This window comes from Micromonas commoda, chromosome 5 (genome assembly GCF_000090985.2).
Source record: "Micromonas commoda chromosome 5, complete sequence".
Lineage (NCBI taxonomy): Eukaryota > Viridiplantae > Chlorophyta > Mamiellophyceae > Mamiellales > Mamiellaceae > Micromonas > Micromonas commoda.
This window is the reverse complement of record NC_013042.1, coordinates 1,005,076-1,018,855: the sequence shown is the minus strand read 5'-3', so window position 1 is coordinate 1,018,855 and position 13,780 is coordinate 1,005,076. Positions and strand designations below refer to the sequence as shown.

The 13,780-nt window shown below is 66.2% G+C and overlaps 7 protein-coding genes across 7 annotated transcripts; 4 read left to right on the top strand and 3 right to left on the bottom strand.

The window, feature by feature from the left end:
* Positions 1-1,771: 1,771 nt before the first annotated feature.
* MICPUN_100642 (predicted protein) lies at positions 1,772-3,031 on the top strand (the record flags this gene model as incomplete). The annotated part of the gene is made up of 1 exon (XM_002502549.1): positions 1,772-3,031. One exon carries the CDS (start codon positions 1,772-1,774, stop codon positions 3,029-3,031), a length of 1,260 nt encoding a protein of 419 aa, XP_002502595.1.
* On the bottom strand, positions 3,012-4,100 carry MICPUN_58756 (predicted protein; the record flags this gene model as incomplete). The annotated part of the gene is made up of 2 exons (XM_002502179.1): positions 3,012-3,509; positions 3,672-4,100. 2 exons carry the CDS (start codon positions 4,098-4,100, stop codon positions 3,096-3,098), a joined length of 843 nt encoding a protein of 280 aa, XP_002502225.1. The 3' UTR covers positions 3,012-3,095.
* A 129-nt stretch (positions 4,101-4,229) lies between these two features.
* On the top strand, positions 4,230-4,856 carry MICPUN_50345 (predicted protein). The gene has a single exon (XM_002502548.1). The coding sequence runs from the start codon at positions 4,339-4,341 to the stop codon at positions 4,630-4,632; it is 294 nt and encodes a 97-aa protein (XP_002502594.1). The 5' UTR covers positions 4,230-4,338; the 3' UTR covers positions 4,633-4,856.
* Positions 4,857-5,307: 451 nt separating this feature from the next.
* Positions 5,308-7,686, bottom strand: MICPUN_82031 (glycoside hydrolase family 37 protein; the record flags this gene model as incomplete). The annotated part of the gene is made up of 2 exons (XM_002502178.1): positions 5,308-5,864; positions 6,348-7,686. The coding sequence occupies 2 exons, from the start codon at positions 7,684-7,686 to the stop codon at positions 5,308-5,310; spliced, it is 1,896 nt and encodes a 631-aa protein (XP_002502224.1).
* Positions 7,687-7,832: 146 nt separating this feature from the next.
* MICPUN_58753 (predicted protein) lies at positions 7,833-9,140 on the top strand (the record flags this gene model as incomplete). Its single annotated transcript, XM_002502547.1, has 1 exon — positions 7,833-9,140. One exon carries the CDS (start codon positions 7,833-7,835, stop codon positions 9,138-9,140), a length of 1,308 nt encoding a protein of 435 aa, XP_002502593.1.
* A 70-nt stretch (positions 9,141-9,210) lies between these two features.
* On the bottom strand, positions 9,211-10,510 carry MICPUN_58752 (glycoside hydrolase family 3 protein; the record flags this gene model as incomplete). Its single annotated transcript, XM_002502177.1, has 2 exons — positions 9,211-10,027; positions 10,227-10,510. The coding sequence occupies 2 exons, from the start codon at positions 10,508-10,510 to the stop codon at positions 9,211-9,213; spliced, it is 1,101 nt and encodes a 366-aa protein (XP_002502223.1).
* Positions 10,511-11,110: 600 nt separating this feature from the next.
* On the top strand, positions 11,111-13,759 carry MICPUN_100639 (predicted protein; the record flags this gene model as incomplete). Its single annotated transcript, XM_002502546.1, has 1 exon — positions 11,111-13,759. The coding sequence occupies one exon, from the start codon at positions 11,111-11,113 to the stop codon at positions 13,757-13,759; it is 2,649 nt and encodes an 882-aa protein (XP_002502592.1).
* Positions 13,760-13,780: the final 21 nt, after the last annotated feature.

The following is a 13,780-nucleotide window of genomic DNA, read 5'->3' as shown; positions in this document are numbered from 1 at the left end:
GGAGTGCGCCGCGCTCGTCGCGGCGGCGGTGACCGCTCGAGCCGCGGGATCCTCGTCGCCCCTCTCCGAATACCCCGGCCCGTCCTCGCCGTCGCCCCGTCGACTCGACTGCTGCTTCGTCGCGGACTTCATGTAGGTCTGCGCCTCGCCCAGGCGCTTGGTGAGCCACCGTCCGGGGTTCCTGCCGAAGGGTTTCTTCTTCTTCGCGACGTCACCGCCCTCCCGTCGATCTCCCACCGCGGTCCTCGGTTGATTCCCCGATTGAACCCCCGATTGAACCGACGAAGCCGCCGCCGCGCCTTCCCCCGCGGCTCGCTCTCGCGCGTTAACCTCGCGCATCAGCGGCGACAGCCCGATGGACCGCTCGAACTCCTCCACGGATATCTCCTCGCCCGTCTGCAGGTCCTTCACCGTGGACGCCGCCGCGCCCGGGGACGACGCGGCGGCGCCCGGCGCGTTCAGCATCCGATCCGCGGCGGCTTCGTCCACCAGAAACTCCTGGCCGGTGTCGAGGTCCTTGATGCGGAACACCTTCTCCATCTCGAACGACTTTGGCGTCGCGGACGCGCCGTCGGTCGTCGGGGAGACCGACGTTTGGGGGTGATGCTCCGCGGCGTCCTTCTCGGGGGGCGGAACGTGTTCGGCGGGCGGCGACTGCGCCGAGTTGACATCGGCGTCGTTCGCCTTCGCTCGGCTCGAGGATTGGACCGGGGACGGGGGCGCGAGGGGCGAGGGCGAGGGCGGCGCGCCCGGCGTGTCGGATTCCGGCGGCGGACCCTCATCGCCCGTGACCGACGGCATCGTTGCGGCGAGCTGGGAGAGATCCAGCGCGCCGGCCGCGGCGGCGGACGGGGAGGACGAGCCGGGATCTCCTCCAGACCCGGCGCGCGCCTCTCCCGCGCCCCAATCCTCGGTCGAACCGACCCCGACGCTCTGCTGGCGCGTCAGCCACGACGGGCTGGGGGGCGCTACCTCCTCCTCCGGATCGAAGAACTCATCGTCCGAGGAGTCCTCGGAGTACATCGTTACGGCGCCGCTGCTGCCGGCGCGCGTGACGAGTGAGATCTACTAACGTTATGTCAGCTCGTTCAACGTGTCTGACGGGCGCGAGTCTCGGCATGTGATAACCGTTGGCCACCAACGCTCGACGAACTTCGTCAAAAGGTGTGGCCGGGGGGGGCTCACAGGCTCTGGCGCGACTGGCACGCCGGGGTTCGCGCGGTCCCGCGTCGAGTAGCGCGCCGGGAGTACCTCGGATTCGACCCGCGCGACGGGCGAGTCACACCCGGTCCGGATACGCACGAGCGGGGAGGCCGGGCGTGTTTCGAATTCTTCCAAGACGACAGAGGAAGGGGGGTGCACGAAAAACAAAATGGCGAACGCCGAGGCGAAGGAAGCGGGCGCGCATGAACCCAAGGGAAGGACGAAGTACAAGTACATCACCCTCTCCGAGGCGTATGAGTCCTTCCCCGGCGCCGAGGTCAACTTCTACGGCATCGTCGCCGAGTGGACGGTCCCGCGCCCGACGCGCAAAGGAACCGATATGTACCAGGTGCTCAAGCTGAGGGACGCGTCGGTGAGCGGCATCACCAGCACCGAAGACGGCGGTCAGTACTCCGATATTCAGGTGCAGTTCTTCGCGACGTCCCGCGAGGAGCTTCCCAAGCCCCGGAAGAAGGGCGACATCATCCGGCTGCACAGGGTGAAAGTCGGGCGTTGGGAAGGCAAACCGCAGCTCAACGCGAAGATCGGGACCATCATGCAGGGCGGCATGGCTGGAGGCTTCAGCCGTTGCCAGTTCTGCGTGTTCGACTCCCGCGTGGCCGACGGGGTGGAGAACGAGAGCTTCGAACCCTACCAGCGGTCGAGCGCCTCGTTCACCTTCGACTCGGTCAACGATAAGGAGCGAATCCAGGGCCTGCGACGGTACCTCGCGAGCATCGGCGGCGAAAACGCCCTCGTCGACGACACGTTTTCCATCCCAATCACGCGAATCACCATGATGAAGAACTACGATCTGCACGTCAAGGTGCTGGACGTCGTGAGGGACAAGGGCAAGGTGACGCTCGTGGTGTGGGACGGGAGCGACGCGCGGCCGTTCGTTCCCGGCACGAACCTGAACGACGCTCCGGGCGACGGGAACACCTGCCACTACTGGATGCCGTGCGGGCAGGATTTTCCCGTGGAGAATGGCACGTTCGCGGGAGAGACGAAGCCCCCGGGGCTGGGAACCGCGTTTCCGGTGCTGTTGAGGCAGTTCGACATCGACGCCGAGGACTTGCCGGAGAAGGGGCAGTGGATTCGGCTGCGTCAGCTGTCGTCGTGGGTCAAGAACGGCCAGCTTCAGGGTCTCTTTGTGCAGTCGTCAAAGTGGGCACCCGCCGAGCCCAACCAGGCGTGGCTCACGGCGTCGAGGGAGAGAGACGCGCGCCGGCAGGTGTCGCTCTGGGCGAACGAGCAGGTGGGCGCGACGAACGGTAACAACGGTCAGCCGCAGGGCTCGGGTGCGTTCGAGATGCCCGGGCAGGTGCCCTTCGGTCTGACCAGGACGATGCACGAGAATCAGCCTTTACGTTCCATTCGCGAGATTCTCATGGCCCCGGCGCCGAACAGGCACCGGTGCCTCGTGCGGATCATCCAGCACTTCCCCAAGGACGTCCACGACCTGTGTGCCGAGAGTGTCGAGCCACCGGCGGCGAAGCGCAAGAAGGGCGCCAAGGGGAAGAGCGCGGAGGAAGATAAGAAGTGGACCAAGTGGGAGTGGAACCTGCGTTTGTTGATTGAGGACGCCACGGGTAAGATGACGGTGAACGTCGCGCCGGAGGATGGCCGAGAGTTCTTCCCGCACATCGAACCGTGCGACCTCTGGGATAAGGACGGCGTCTTCGTCAAGCTCGAGAAGACGATGAGGGCGCTGACGGTGAAGGAGGACCGAGTTCCGGGAGAGGGTTGGGTGCAGATGTGCGTCATGTCGTACGTCGGCGAGGACGGGCGGAGGCACCACAGACTGTTCGGCACCCGCGTGTTGTAGTTTTACAAGGTCTCGAATAAGAGCACGCACGGTTCGTGTCGCACCGCGCGCACTGACGCGGCCGTCACTTGGGCCCGACGAAGCCCCGCACCTTGGATATCCAATCCGTGTACAGCTCCTGCTCCTTGTGCACGTGGAGCTCCGCGATGTAATTCGCCAGCACGTGGTCCACGCCCCTGGCCTCGAGATACCGGTGAAACTCCTCCTGCACCGCCTCGTCGAGCTCGTCGTAGTTTGGGCCCGGGTACGACGCGGCGAGTAGATCGGCGTCGTCCTCCTCCGCGTCGGCGAGCGACTCGTAACGCACGTTGCGAACCTCCACGGTTTCGCCATCCGTCGCGCACGAAAACTCGAGCATCTCGCCGCCGTCACCCTTGGAGACGTTGACGATGAAGTGAAGCGCAGCCTCCTCGTCGTCCTCGATCTCCACGGTGGAGTCCTCGGTCGTCACGGAGAAGTCGTCCTCGTCGTAAGGGTCCTGCGCGATGGGGGGGCGACGGGGGGGGGCGTCGGTCAGTCGCGAGTCGTTCGGGATGAATGTAGACTGTTCATTTAGGGTTGATTCGATGCCGACGGGCGGGGCAGGGCGGGGCGAGCGCGGAGGGGTCGACGGTTTCGGGTTGGGTCGTCGCGCGCTCACCTCCGCTGCGTTGAAGGTGATCGAGATCTCCTCGTCGTCGCCGTAGGTCCTCACGAGCGTGATCTCGCAGTCGCCGTCCGCTTCGATCAGCTCGAACGGCGCCGGGGGACCAGCCGCGACGATCTCGCTCGGCACGTACGTGGAACGCTCGTGCTCGAGCTCCTCGCCGAGAACCTGGTAGAGCCCCTTCGCGGCGTCATCGCCGTCGGCGGCGTCGTCCCTGAGGAGAGAGGAGAAGTGGATGTCCCTGCGCAGAGCAGCCTGCACGGCCGCGACGGGGGACGCGCGTCCGACAGCGGCGAGATCCGCGCCACCCGACGCGCACAGCGTCGCGAGCGCCCGGCGCTCGACGCACGCGGCCGAGGCCCGCGCGCCGGTGGCGAGGGGCTGGAGCGCGTTGCACGCGCGGCGGAGGGCGGAACGGAACATCGCGGTAAAAGTCGAAGGTCGGGCGGGACCGCGCGCTCGATGAAGTGCGCGAGCGGAGGACGCCACGCGTTAGGAATATTCTCGAGAACCGACGCAAACAATTCACTCCGCGGGCGGGTGCGTGTTACATGAACGGAGACAACGTCTATTACATGAACGGAGACGACGTCTACAACACTCGCTCGTGCACCCCAGACGGCACCCCAGACGGCACCCCAGACGACGCGTCCATCACCCGATGCCGCCCGACCTCGCCCCGGAGGACACAGCCCGCGCGAGCCTGCACTCCAAATCGCCCTCCGCCTCGGGCGGCACCGACAGATCGCACGAGTCGTACCTCTTCCTCCCAGCCTCCACCACGTCCGGGGACAGATCGTCCAGCAGGTTGTTGATGGACGTGTCGACGAGCGCGAGGTACTCCGCGGGTCCGTCGAAGTCAACCTTGACGCGAGCGTTGTTGGCTTTGAGCATAGCCTCCGTCGTCGAGACGGACTGGATGATGTCCTGGACGGCGTACGGATCCGCGCCGTAGGCGTCGGAGAGGGTGGGCAGGGACCTGGCCAGCGGGCCGCTGACCCTGGTGCTGGTCTTGTTGAGCGCCTGGGACAGGTCGCACGGGAACGTCGGCGCCGGGCACGTGTCCTTCCAGTCGACGAGCTGATCCTGGACGTTCTTGATGGAGTCCTTCACCCCGAAGACGACGGCGAGCGCCTGCGCGGGATCGTTGATGGGCACGTCGAGGTCCTTGTTGTAGATGGCGGCCGCGGGCATGGCGGCGGGACCGAGGTTGACGAGCGGAACCGCGACCGCGGCCGCGAGGGAGGACGCGAGCGCGCGCTTCCAGTTGGGAACGTCGGAGGATCGCGACGACGATGCCTCGTCACCCTCGGAAAGACCCGCGCGGCGCTCGAGCGCGCGGGGGGTTCGGCGCAGTGGACGCGCGACGCGGGAGCGATGCGCGGTCACCGCCGAGGGACGCGCGAGCGACGCGACGGAGGACATGGTCGACTGCATCGCCGTGCGCGGTCGTTGTGGTCGCACCGCTCGTATTCTCGCCACGTCACCCTATCCTCAACCTCGCCTGCGTGTCGTGCCGAAAAAGTGCCGAACTTTTGGGTCGGAAAGGGAGAAGAGTGACGAAAGGGAGCGCGGAGGGACGGACACGCGCGGTCCCGCCGGTTTGAAAACGTCGCCATCGCTAAGACTGTCACGGACGCATCACGCCGTCGGGCAAACTGTGCGTCGACTCGGAGTGACCCACCTCGGAGTGACCCACCTCGCGGCGCTCCGAACCGCCCGCACCCGACGCGAAGTACCTGCGGAGGAAGTGCAGAGCCACCCCGTTACTCCACCCGAAGCCCCTCTGCGGCGAGTACTCGCCGCCCCCGCCCGCCCCCGCCTGCGCATTCCTCGCGTCGTACTTCTCGTGCATGTACCCCGTGCGTTCGAGCGCGGTCGCGTTTCCCCTCACCCATCGCGTCGCCACCTCCCTCGCCAGTTGCCCACCCGCGTCGCCACCAAACGCGTCGCATCCCTCGCACAGCGCGTGCACGAGCGGGGCCCACGCGTTGGGGTAGTCCCACTGGTGCCCGGTGTGCGCCAGCGACGTCGCGATGCCGCCCGGGAGGACGAGGCCGGAGGTTCGAAGGGCGTCGACGGCTCGGATCGCTTCACGTGACCCGGCGGCGACGGCGCCGCACCAAAGCGGAATCCAATCCGACGCCCTCGTCCCGGGGATGAATCCGTCGTCCGCCCTCGTCGCATCTGCGCGGTCGCCCGCCCACACGTCCCAGCGCGGCGTGTGAACCGATTCATTCGTCAGCGAAGAGTCGAAGAACCCGAGGTACAAGTCCACAGCCGTCTTGTTGTAGTGCCCGGTGATCTTGTTGGTGGCGAAGGTCACTGCTTTTCCAATGGCACGCATGTCCTGCTCGCAGAGTTTACGCGCCCGTGTTAGCGTCGCTTCGTCGAGCCACCACGAGTGGATGTCCCGCCTGCATTCTATCGTCCGGTTCTCTCGTCCCTTACGCTTGTGCCACTCGCGCTTCTCGCACATCCCACGGTGTAAATCGTGGAGATAAATCATCCACGGTTCGGGCAGCACGCGTCCGTTCGGAGAATCGCTGAACATCGCCTCGAGCTCATCGATGAAGTCGCTGTTGTGGAGTACCTGCGTCGGATCCGCCCGAAGGCCCTTAATGATGGCTTCGTGCAGGCCGACTGCGATCCGCTGCTGGGAGTCGAAACGGACCAGGGGTACCTCCTCCCAGTCGTCCTCGTCCCAATCGCTCAGCAGCAAATCGCGCCACCTCCCCGTCTCTTCGTCCCACAGCACCTCGCGCAGAGCGACGCGGATCCGGTTCGCCTCCGATTCGAACCTCGCCGCGGTGGCGTCGTCGTTCACGGCTCGAGCGATGGCCGCGACGTCGGCGGCGTATCGCAGCATGAAACCGTTGAGATCCGCGGGAACGATCCTCGTCGTTCGAATGCTCGCCAGCGACGCCGGATCCGCGCGCCTCTCCCCGGCGCTCGTCTCCCCCGGCGCCACCTCGTTCTCGCCCGCGGTGGCGAGCCAGCGGCTGCCGAAGTCGTGACCGCTCTCGGCGGCGGAGGCGACGTCGCGATAGATCCGCCGCTTCCCGTCGATCGATTCGCAGTTTGCGCAAACCTCGACGTCCTCCCTCCAACTCTCCGGCCTCGGCTCGTCCGTGTACGCCCAGTACCTGTACATCGCGTGCGTCGCGGTCGGGTCCCGCCTCGATCGCACCCTCACCGTCCGTCTCGGTCCGGTGAGGTGTTCCCATTCCCGCGCCAGCGTCGGCAGCGATCGCGCGGCGAGCGCGGCGTCGAGCTCCATCCCGCCGCCAGCTGTGCCGCCGACGCCGCACACGGCCGCCACGGTGGACGCCAGCACGGGCGGCTGGCTCCTGTTGAGGTAATACACCCTCGCGCCGTTGGGCATGAACCCGTGCGCGTCCACGAGGCTCAGCATGTTCTCGCACAACCCCGCGGCTGTGGAGCGCATCCCGCTCGCGAGCAGCCCGAGCGCGGTCCAGTACGAGTCCCAGTAGTACGTCTCGCGGAAGCGCTCGCCCGGGACGATGGCGGCGCGGGGGAGCGGTAGCAGCGTGGATCGCCATCCGGGGTGGTCCGTCGCGGGGGGATCGGTCCATGGTGGACGCGCGAGGGAGGGCCAGAGCGCGTGGACGCGTCGCGCGAAATCTCGAAGCTTCGGATCCGCCAGATCATTCGCGAACGCGGGTCCGTCGGGATCCCAGTCCGGCAGCGTCGCCCTCGCGTCGTCGACGTCCACCTCGCCGCCCTCGACGGGCCGCGCGGGCCCGGCCTCGAAGTACCTGGCGACGAAAGCGCGAACCTCGTCGTCCGTTCGCTCCCGTATGTCGTTCCCCTCATCCCGCGGGTATCGTCTCCACGCCAGGAGGACGTCGCCGGAGACGTGCGGGGGCTTGATGGGGGTGTCGACGAAGTCCTTGGAGTCGGACCATATCCCCGCGCGCTGCACCGCGGCGAGCAGCTCGCCCGTGCAGTACAGGTCCGTCAGCCCGACCAACGACGCCTCGTTCATCGCATCGGAGGAGCGCGCGCGAGGGGCGAAGTGGCGAGGGGACTCGGGGCGTCCAAGGAAAACAACGACCTCGAAAACAACGACGTTTCCGAAAAGCCACGACTGCCTTTTTAACGTCGGGCCACTTGGCCTCTCGCCACTTCACCATGCCCCCCCGCACCAACGCCAAGAAGGCCAAGAAGGCCAAGAAGGCCAAGAAGGCCAAGAAGGCCGAAGCTAACGCCGAGGACAAGGCGAACGCCAAGATCCAGGCCGAGGCGGACGATACAATGCCCTCCTTTGACGTGGACGAGAGCGTCGCCGCGGCCGTCCTTGCGCACGTGTCGAGCCCCAGGGACCGCCTCGCGCTGGCGTGCGTGTCTCCCGTGTGGAAGAACGCCGTCACGTCCGAGGGCGCGTGGGGTACCTGCGACCTCGTGCTCGACGGCGAGCTCGGTAAGCGACTCACGGACGAGCGCTTCGGGCGCCTCCTCTGCTACTGCGGCGACGTCAAGCACCTCGAGGTGTGCGACGCCCCAGCTGCGGAGTTTGAAGGAAACTTCCTCTCCGACGAAGGTATCGCCGCGAAGTTCGCCTCACTCGAAAGCTTGAAGCTCACGAACTGCTCCGGCGTGGACTGCACTTGCGTCGTCGATCTCATGGAGGCGATCGATATGGCGGCTCGTCCCAAAGACAAACGTCTGAGATGTTTACACCTCGCCGGGTGCGTCCTGGCGGAAATGGAATTCACCGACATCGAGACCCTCAACGAGTGCCTTACGGCCGACCGAGACGACATGTTTTACCTCGAACAGGGCGAAAAGAGCGTGCCCTCTGTGATTCGCGTCCAGAACAAAGCCAACCTGGACCTCTGGTGGTCCGAATGTGAACGCGTCGTTCCCACCTCTGAGGTGAAAATCTGCAACATCTGCAAGAGTGTTTTCTGCGACTCCTGCGCCGAAGGCAGTTTCTGCGACGGGTGTGGCGAATTCATTTGTAGCGAATGCGACTTTGATGATCGCTTCGAAGTTTCTTGCCACGGCTGCGGCGACACGTTTTGCGAAGAATGCATCATCTCTGAGGAAAAAATCAACATATGCCGGGGAGGTACGTGTAGCGACAAGGAAGGCACTGACAAACGATGCTTCAAAGCGTACTGCGAGCCCTGTCGGAAGAAGGAGAAGGTCTTCTACGGGATGTGCGCCGAGTGCTTTGGCGTTTGGTGCTCCGATTGCGCGTACGACAAAGACGGCCCAAACCTCAACGTGTGCTTCGGCCAAGGAGGATGCTACAAACCGATGTGTGGACCGTGCGCAGAGAAGACGAATCAGTTCTACACCTTTTGCTTTGACTGCAACGAAGCTTGGTGCCCTGACTGTGACCCCGGCGTGGAATTCTACCCCCACTTTTCCGACCTCGATGGTCCGTTTCTCTGCCCTACCTGCGCAGAGACACAGTTCTCTGCGCGTGACTGACCCGCTAGACGAAGGCGCGCGCCGCGAAACTTTCACGCGTCTTAATATCATCTCGAAAATCTATCCGCCGTCACAACCTCCCCCGGGGTTCGCCCATCGCCGACGCCACCGTCGCCGTGCCTTTCACCGCGTCCACCGACGTCGTCGGTCCGGGCGTGCCGAATTCCCCGGGCGGAGCCGCGGACACGTACGCCGCGCACAGGGCGTCGAGCCTTCGACGAGCCTTCCTCGCCTTGGCGGCGGCGGACTCGTCGCGCTCTATGGCAATCGTCAGCGCTTCGATGACGTCCAGCTGCAGCCGCCTGGTGTGACACGCGAGGAACAGGTCTATCCCCGCGCGAAGCCCCTCCGTCGCGGCTCTCGGCACCGCCCCAGACTCGAACGGCCCGCCTTCGCCCTCGCGAGCCGGCCACGGTATCCCCCGCAGCGCCCCCATCTCCATGTCGTCCGTCATCACGACGCCGTCCCCGAACCTCAGGTTCTTTCGAAGGTGCGTCACGCACCGTTCGCTGCACGACGCCGGCCGGTGCGCCTCGGGCTCCATCGCGGGGACGAGCAGGTGCGCCACCAGCGCGGACGCGACGTTGGCCGAAATCGCCGCGCGAAACGGCGCCATCTCGACCGATTCCAACCGATCCAACCCGTGCTTCGACGCGGGCAACGCGTCGTGGCTGTCCTCCTCGGTGTCGCCGTGGCCCGGCCAGTGCTTGGCGCACCCGGCGACGCCCCCCGCCTGCAGCGCGTCGATGAACGCCGCGCCGCACGCGGACGCGACCCGCGCGTCGGACCCGTAGCTCCTGTCGCCGATGACGGCGTTGTTCGGGTTGGTGTTGACGTCGAGGACCGGGGCGAGCGTCATGTCGACGTGGCACGCGCGCAGCTCGCTCCTGTGCAAGTAGGTCGAGTGACTTCAGTTATTACGGATTTGGTTTTCAAGTGAAAATATGATACACTTACGCGATGACGCCGCCGGTGGCCCCCGCGGCTTTGACGGGGTGGGAACACGCGCTGCGATTGGTGTCGGGGGGTGAATCGGTGAGTCGGCGTTGTTAGTCGGGCGTCGTCGTGTTAGTTCCGGGCGCTTACCCGATGGCCGCGGCGGCCGGGATGTCCGAGAATTGTGGCGGCCTGAACCGCCTCACGCGTCCGCCCTCCTGGTCGATCATGACGAGCAGCGGCCTGGGCGCCGCGAGCCTCTTGAGGTCCGCGCACAGCGTCGCCACCTGCGTGGGCGACTTGATGTTTCGGTCGAAGATGATGACCGCCCCGCAACCCTTTGCGATCATCTCTCGGGCGTGTGCATCGGGCGTGTAGCCGTCGAATCCGAAGCAAACGAGCCTCGCTGCTAGCCTCGCGGCGTCCTCGCCCATTGTCGCCTCCGGAACCCGCCTCGGACGCGTGGGCTCAGCACGAAGGGTGCCTCGAAAAAGTGTTGAGAACGCCCACACGCCTGGAGGGACGGCCATCCAGTCAGGTCCCGTCCGAGGAGAAGACCGTCCAGGTCGTGCCTTCTTTTGGCGCGGGCGGGCCACTTAGCCGCGCGCCGGGTCGCGGCACTGGGGTCCGCGTCGCGCGCATCGTCCATCGTACCGTCACACCGAGGCTGAAAACGACGGCGAAGATGACTCAGGCACTGGTACGTCCGCGCACCGCGCCCAATCTCTCGGATCGGCCAAATTAGGCTCAACCGAACGTTCCTCGCTGACCGATCCTTCCTTCCCTTCCCAACGCAGACCTTGGACTGGACCTACGGGTTCTCCAGTCAGCTCAGCAATGGCGTGGTCAACCTGACGCGCCCGGACGATCCTGAGCGGAAGCGCGTGTGCTACGCGGCCGGCCACACCCTGGTGATATACGACCACGAGACCGCCTCGCAGACCCATCTGCAGGGCCACCGCAACCCGATCTCGTGCGTCGTCGCGACCGAGGACCGCGCGCTGGTCGCCACCGCGGACACCGGCGCCGACGCCATGATCGTTCTGTGGGACGTGGACACCGGCGAGCCCGTGCGCACGCTACCGTCCCCTCACGCCAACGGAGTCGCGGCGATGGACCTCACGCCCGGGGGCGATTTCTGCGTCACCGTCGGCGCCATCGAAGACCCGGGCGAGACGCAGGAGGTTCACGTGTGGGACCTCGGGGACGAGGACGCGTGCGAACCCGTGCTCTCGGGCTCGATTCCCGCCGGGGACGTCCAGACGTGCGTCAGGTTCCACCCCAACGCGCCGACCGAGTTTGTCACCAACGGCGCTTCGAGGGTGTTTTTTTGGTCGTCGGAGAGCGAGGCGACAGCGGAGCTTCGGTACTACTCGCCGCCGGTGTCCGCGAAGGACTTCAAGCAGCCGATCGGCGCGTTCACCGTGTCTTGTTTCCTGGTGTCCTCGCACAAGGACGTCGCGGGTCAGGGGCGGTGCGTGACGGGCACCGCGGATGGCGACCTCGTGGTTTTCGACTCGGGCGGCGTGCCCCCCGGCGGCGCGGAGCGCTTGGAGCGACGCGGCATGCGCCCCGGGGACAGGCGCGCGGTGAAGATCATCCGCGTGCATCATGCGGCCGTGACGCACCTCGGGACCACGGGCGGCGCGCGTTACGGCGCCGGACGTCCGCAGCTGGTCAGCGGCGGGTCCGAGGGTAACGTGAGGTTTTTCGACCAAAAACTGAGGCTGGTGGCTTGGTTCGACGGGCTGGAGCAGGGCGCGGTGACCTCCGTGGCGTTTGTCGCGCAGAGCGAACTGCACGAGAAGTACCGCGCGTCTCTTGACGACGTGGACGAGGAGGACGAGGTCGAGATTCCCGGCCAGACGCTGCTCATGGGCGCGTTTGACGCTCCAGACTTTGTGGTGGGCACGGATCACTCGACGATTTACGCGTTTTCTTCGGCGACGTTTGAGGAGAGCGGGAGCGCCGAGGCTGTTCGTACCGCCGAGGAGCTCGTGCGCGGAACCTACGACGCGGTCGTGGACATGGCGTCGCACCCGACCGAACCGTTGCTGTTCTGCCTGGGCGGCGGGGGCGTCGCGTGGACGTGGGATTACGAGGGTAAATTCGTGGTCACGAAGACGGACCTGGCGGATAAGGGGAAGGGTCCCAAGCCCACCGCGGCGTGCTACCGGTGCGACGGTCGCGGAATCCTCGTGGGCACGTCCAACGGTGCGCTCAAGGCGCTGGATCCGAGGACGCTCGCGGACGTTCAGACGATGCGATTCGGTAAGGACGCGGTGACGATGCTCGCGATGGCGGAGGACGACGAGTACGCCGCCGCCGCCGACGCCGCGGGGTGCGTCGCCATCTTCAAGCTCCACGGCCCCATCGTCCAGCCGGAGTCCGAGGAGGACGAGCCCGAGCGCGCCTTCGACTTCATCGGCAAGTACCGGGCGCACTCGACCAAAAGCCCGGTTCGAGGTTTGGCGTTTAAATCGCGCCCGGGGGGCGGACTGGAGCTGGTATCCGTCGGCGCCGAGGGCCGCGTCGTTCGGTACGACGTTTTCAACTCTACGGAGGAGGGCGGGGTCAAGCTCATCGACGTCAGGGACGACGCGATGGGAGGACCCGCCGCGGGTGGCGTCGCGTCGCCCACGGCGTTGGCCTTCATGCCCGATCCCAGGCGACCCGACGCGCTGTCGCTCCTCGTCGCCGACGACCAATACAAGATTCGCACCGTCGACGTGGACACTCTTGTAACGACCCGGACCGTCCTGGGCCCAACCTTCGGCGGACCCGTGACGTCGATCGTCCCGTTCAACGTGGGAGGGGACGCGTGCGGCGCGCACGCGGCGTACGCCACCGCGCGCAAGGTTTGCGGCGTCGCGGCGATGCCGTTGGACGGAGACCCGGCGAGGGCGATGGGGGTGGTGGCGCACCCTGCGGAGGTTGGCGCCGTCTGCGTGGCGCGCGACGACGTCGCCGTGTTCACGGTGGGATCTCACGCGAGTATAAACGAGGGGTCCGCCGGTAGGGTGATCAACGTGTGGAACGTCAGCAAAGAGGCTGTGGACGCGCAGCGCGTCGGGAGTACCGCGGCGGAGCGAGTGGCGGAGCAGCTGCTGGAAGGGGGCGCGGACGGCGAATTTTACGGCGAGGTGAAGGATTATTATCTGTACTCGCAGCTGCGCGCGCAGGGCGAGGACAGCACCGCGGACAGGCTCGCGGGCATCGACAAGCCGGTGCCCACCTCGGAGATCCCTCGGTTGCTCAGGGCGCTGGGCCACTACCCGTCCGAGCGGGAACTCTCTGATATTTTCCGGGAACTAGCGGTGGAGACCAGCGGAGACGGCGACATGGCCGCGGATCCGCCGGCGACCATCGGCTTCGACCGGTTCGTGTCCTTGTACGTCAACTACAGGCCCATGTTTGGCGTGGACGCGGGCTCGATCGAGTCGGCGTTCGAGGCGCTGGGCGCCGGAGCGGGGGAGTCGGTGGAGCGTGGTTCGCTGCTGGAGGCGTTGGAGCTCGGCGGCGAGGCGATGTCGCGCGAGGAGCTCGTCACGGCTGCGGCGAAGCTCATGGGACGGGGCGCGACGCTGGAGGATCTGGTGCCGGAGACGGTGTCGGCGAGGGAGTTTGCGGAGGACGTGCTCGGGTTCGTCGGGGCTGCCGAGGAGATTCCCGTGGATGCCTAACTTTGCGTGGTGAATGGATTA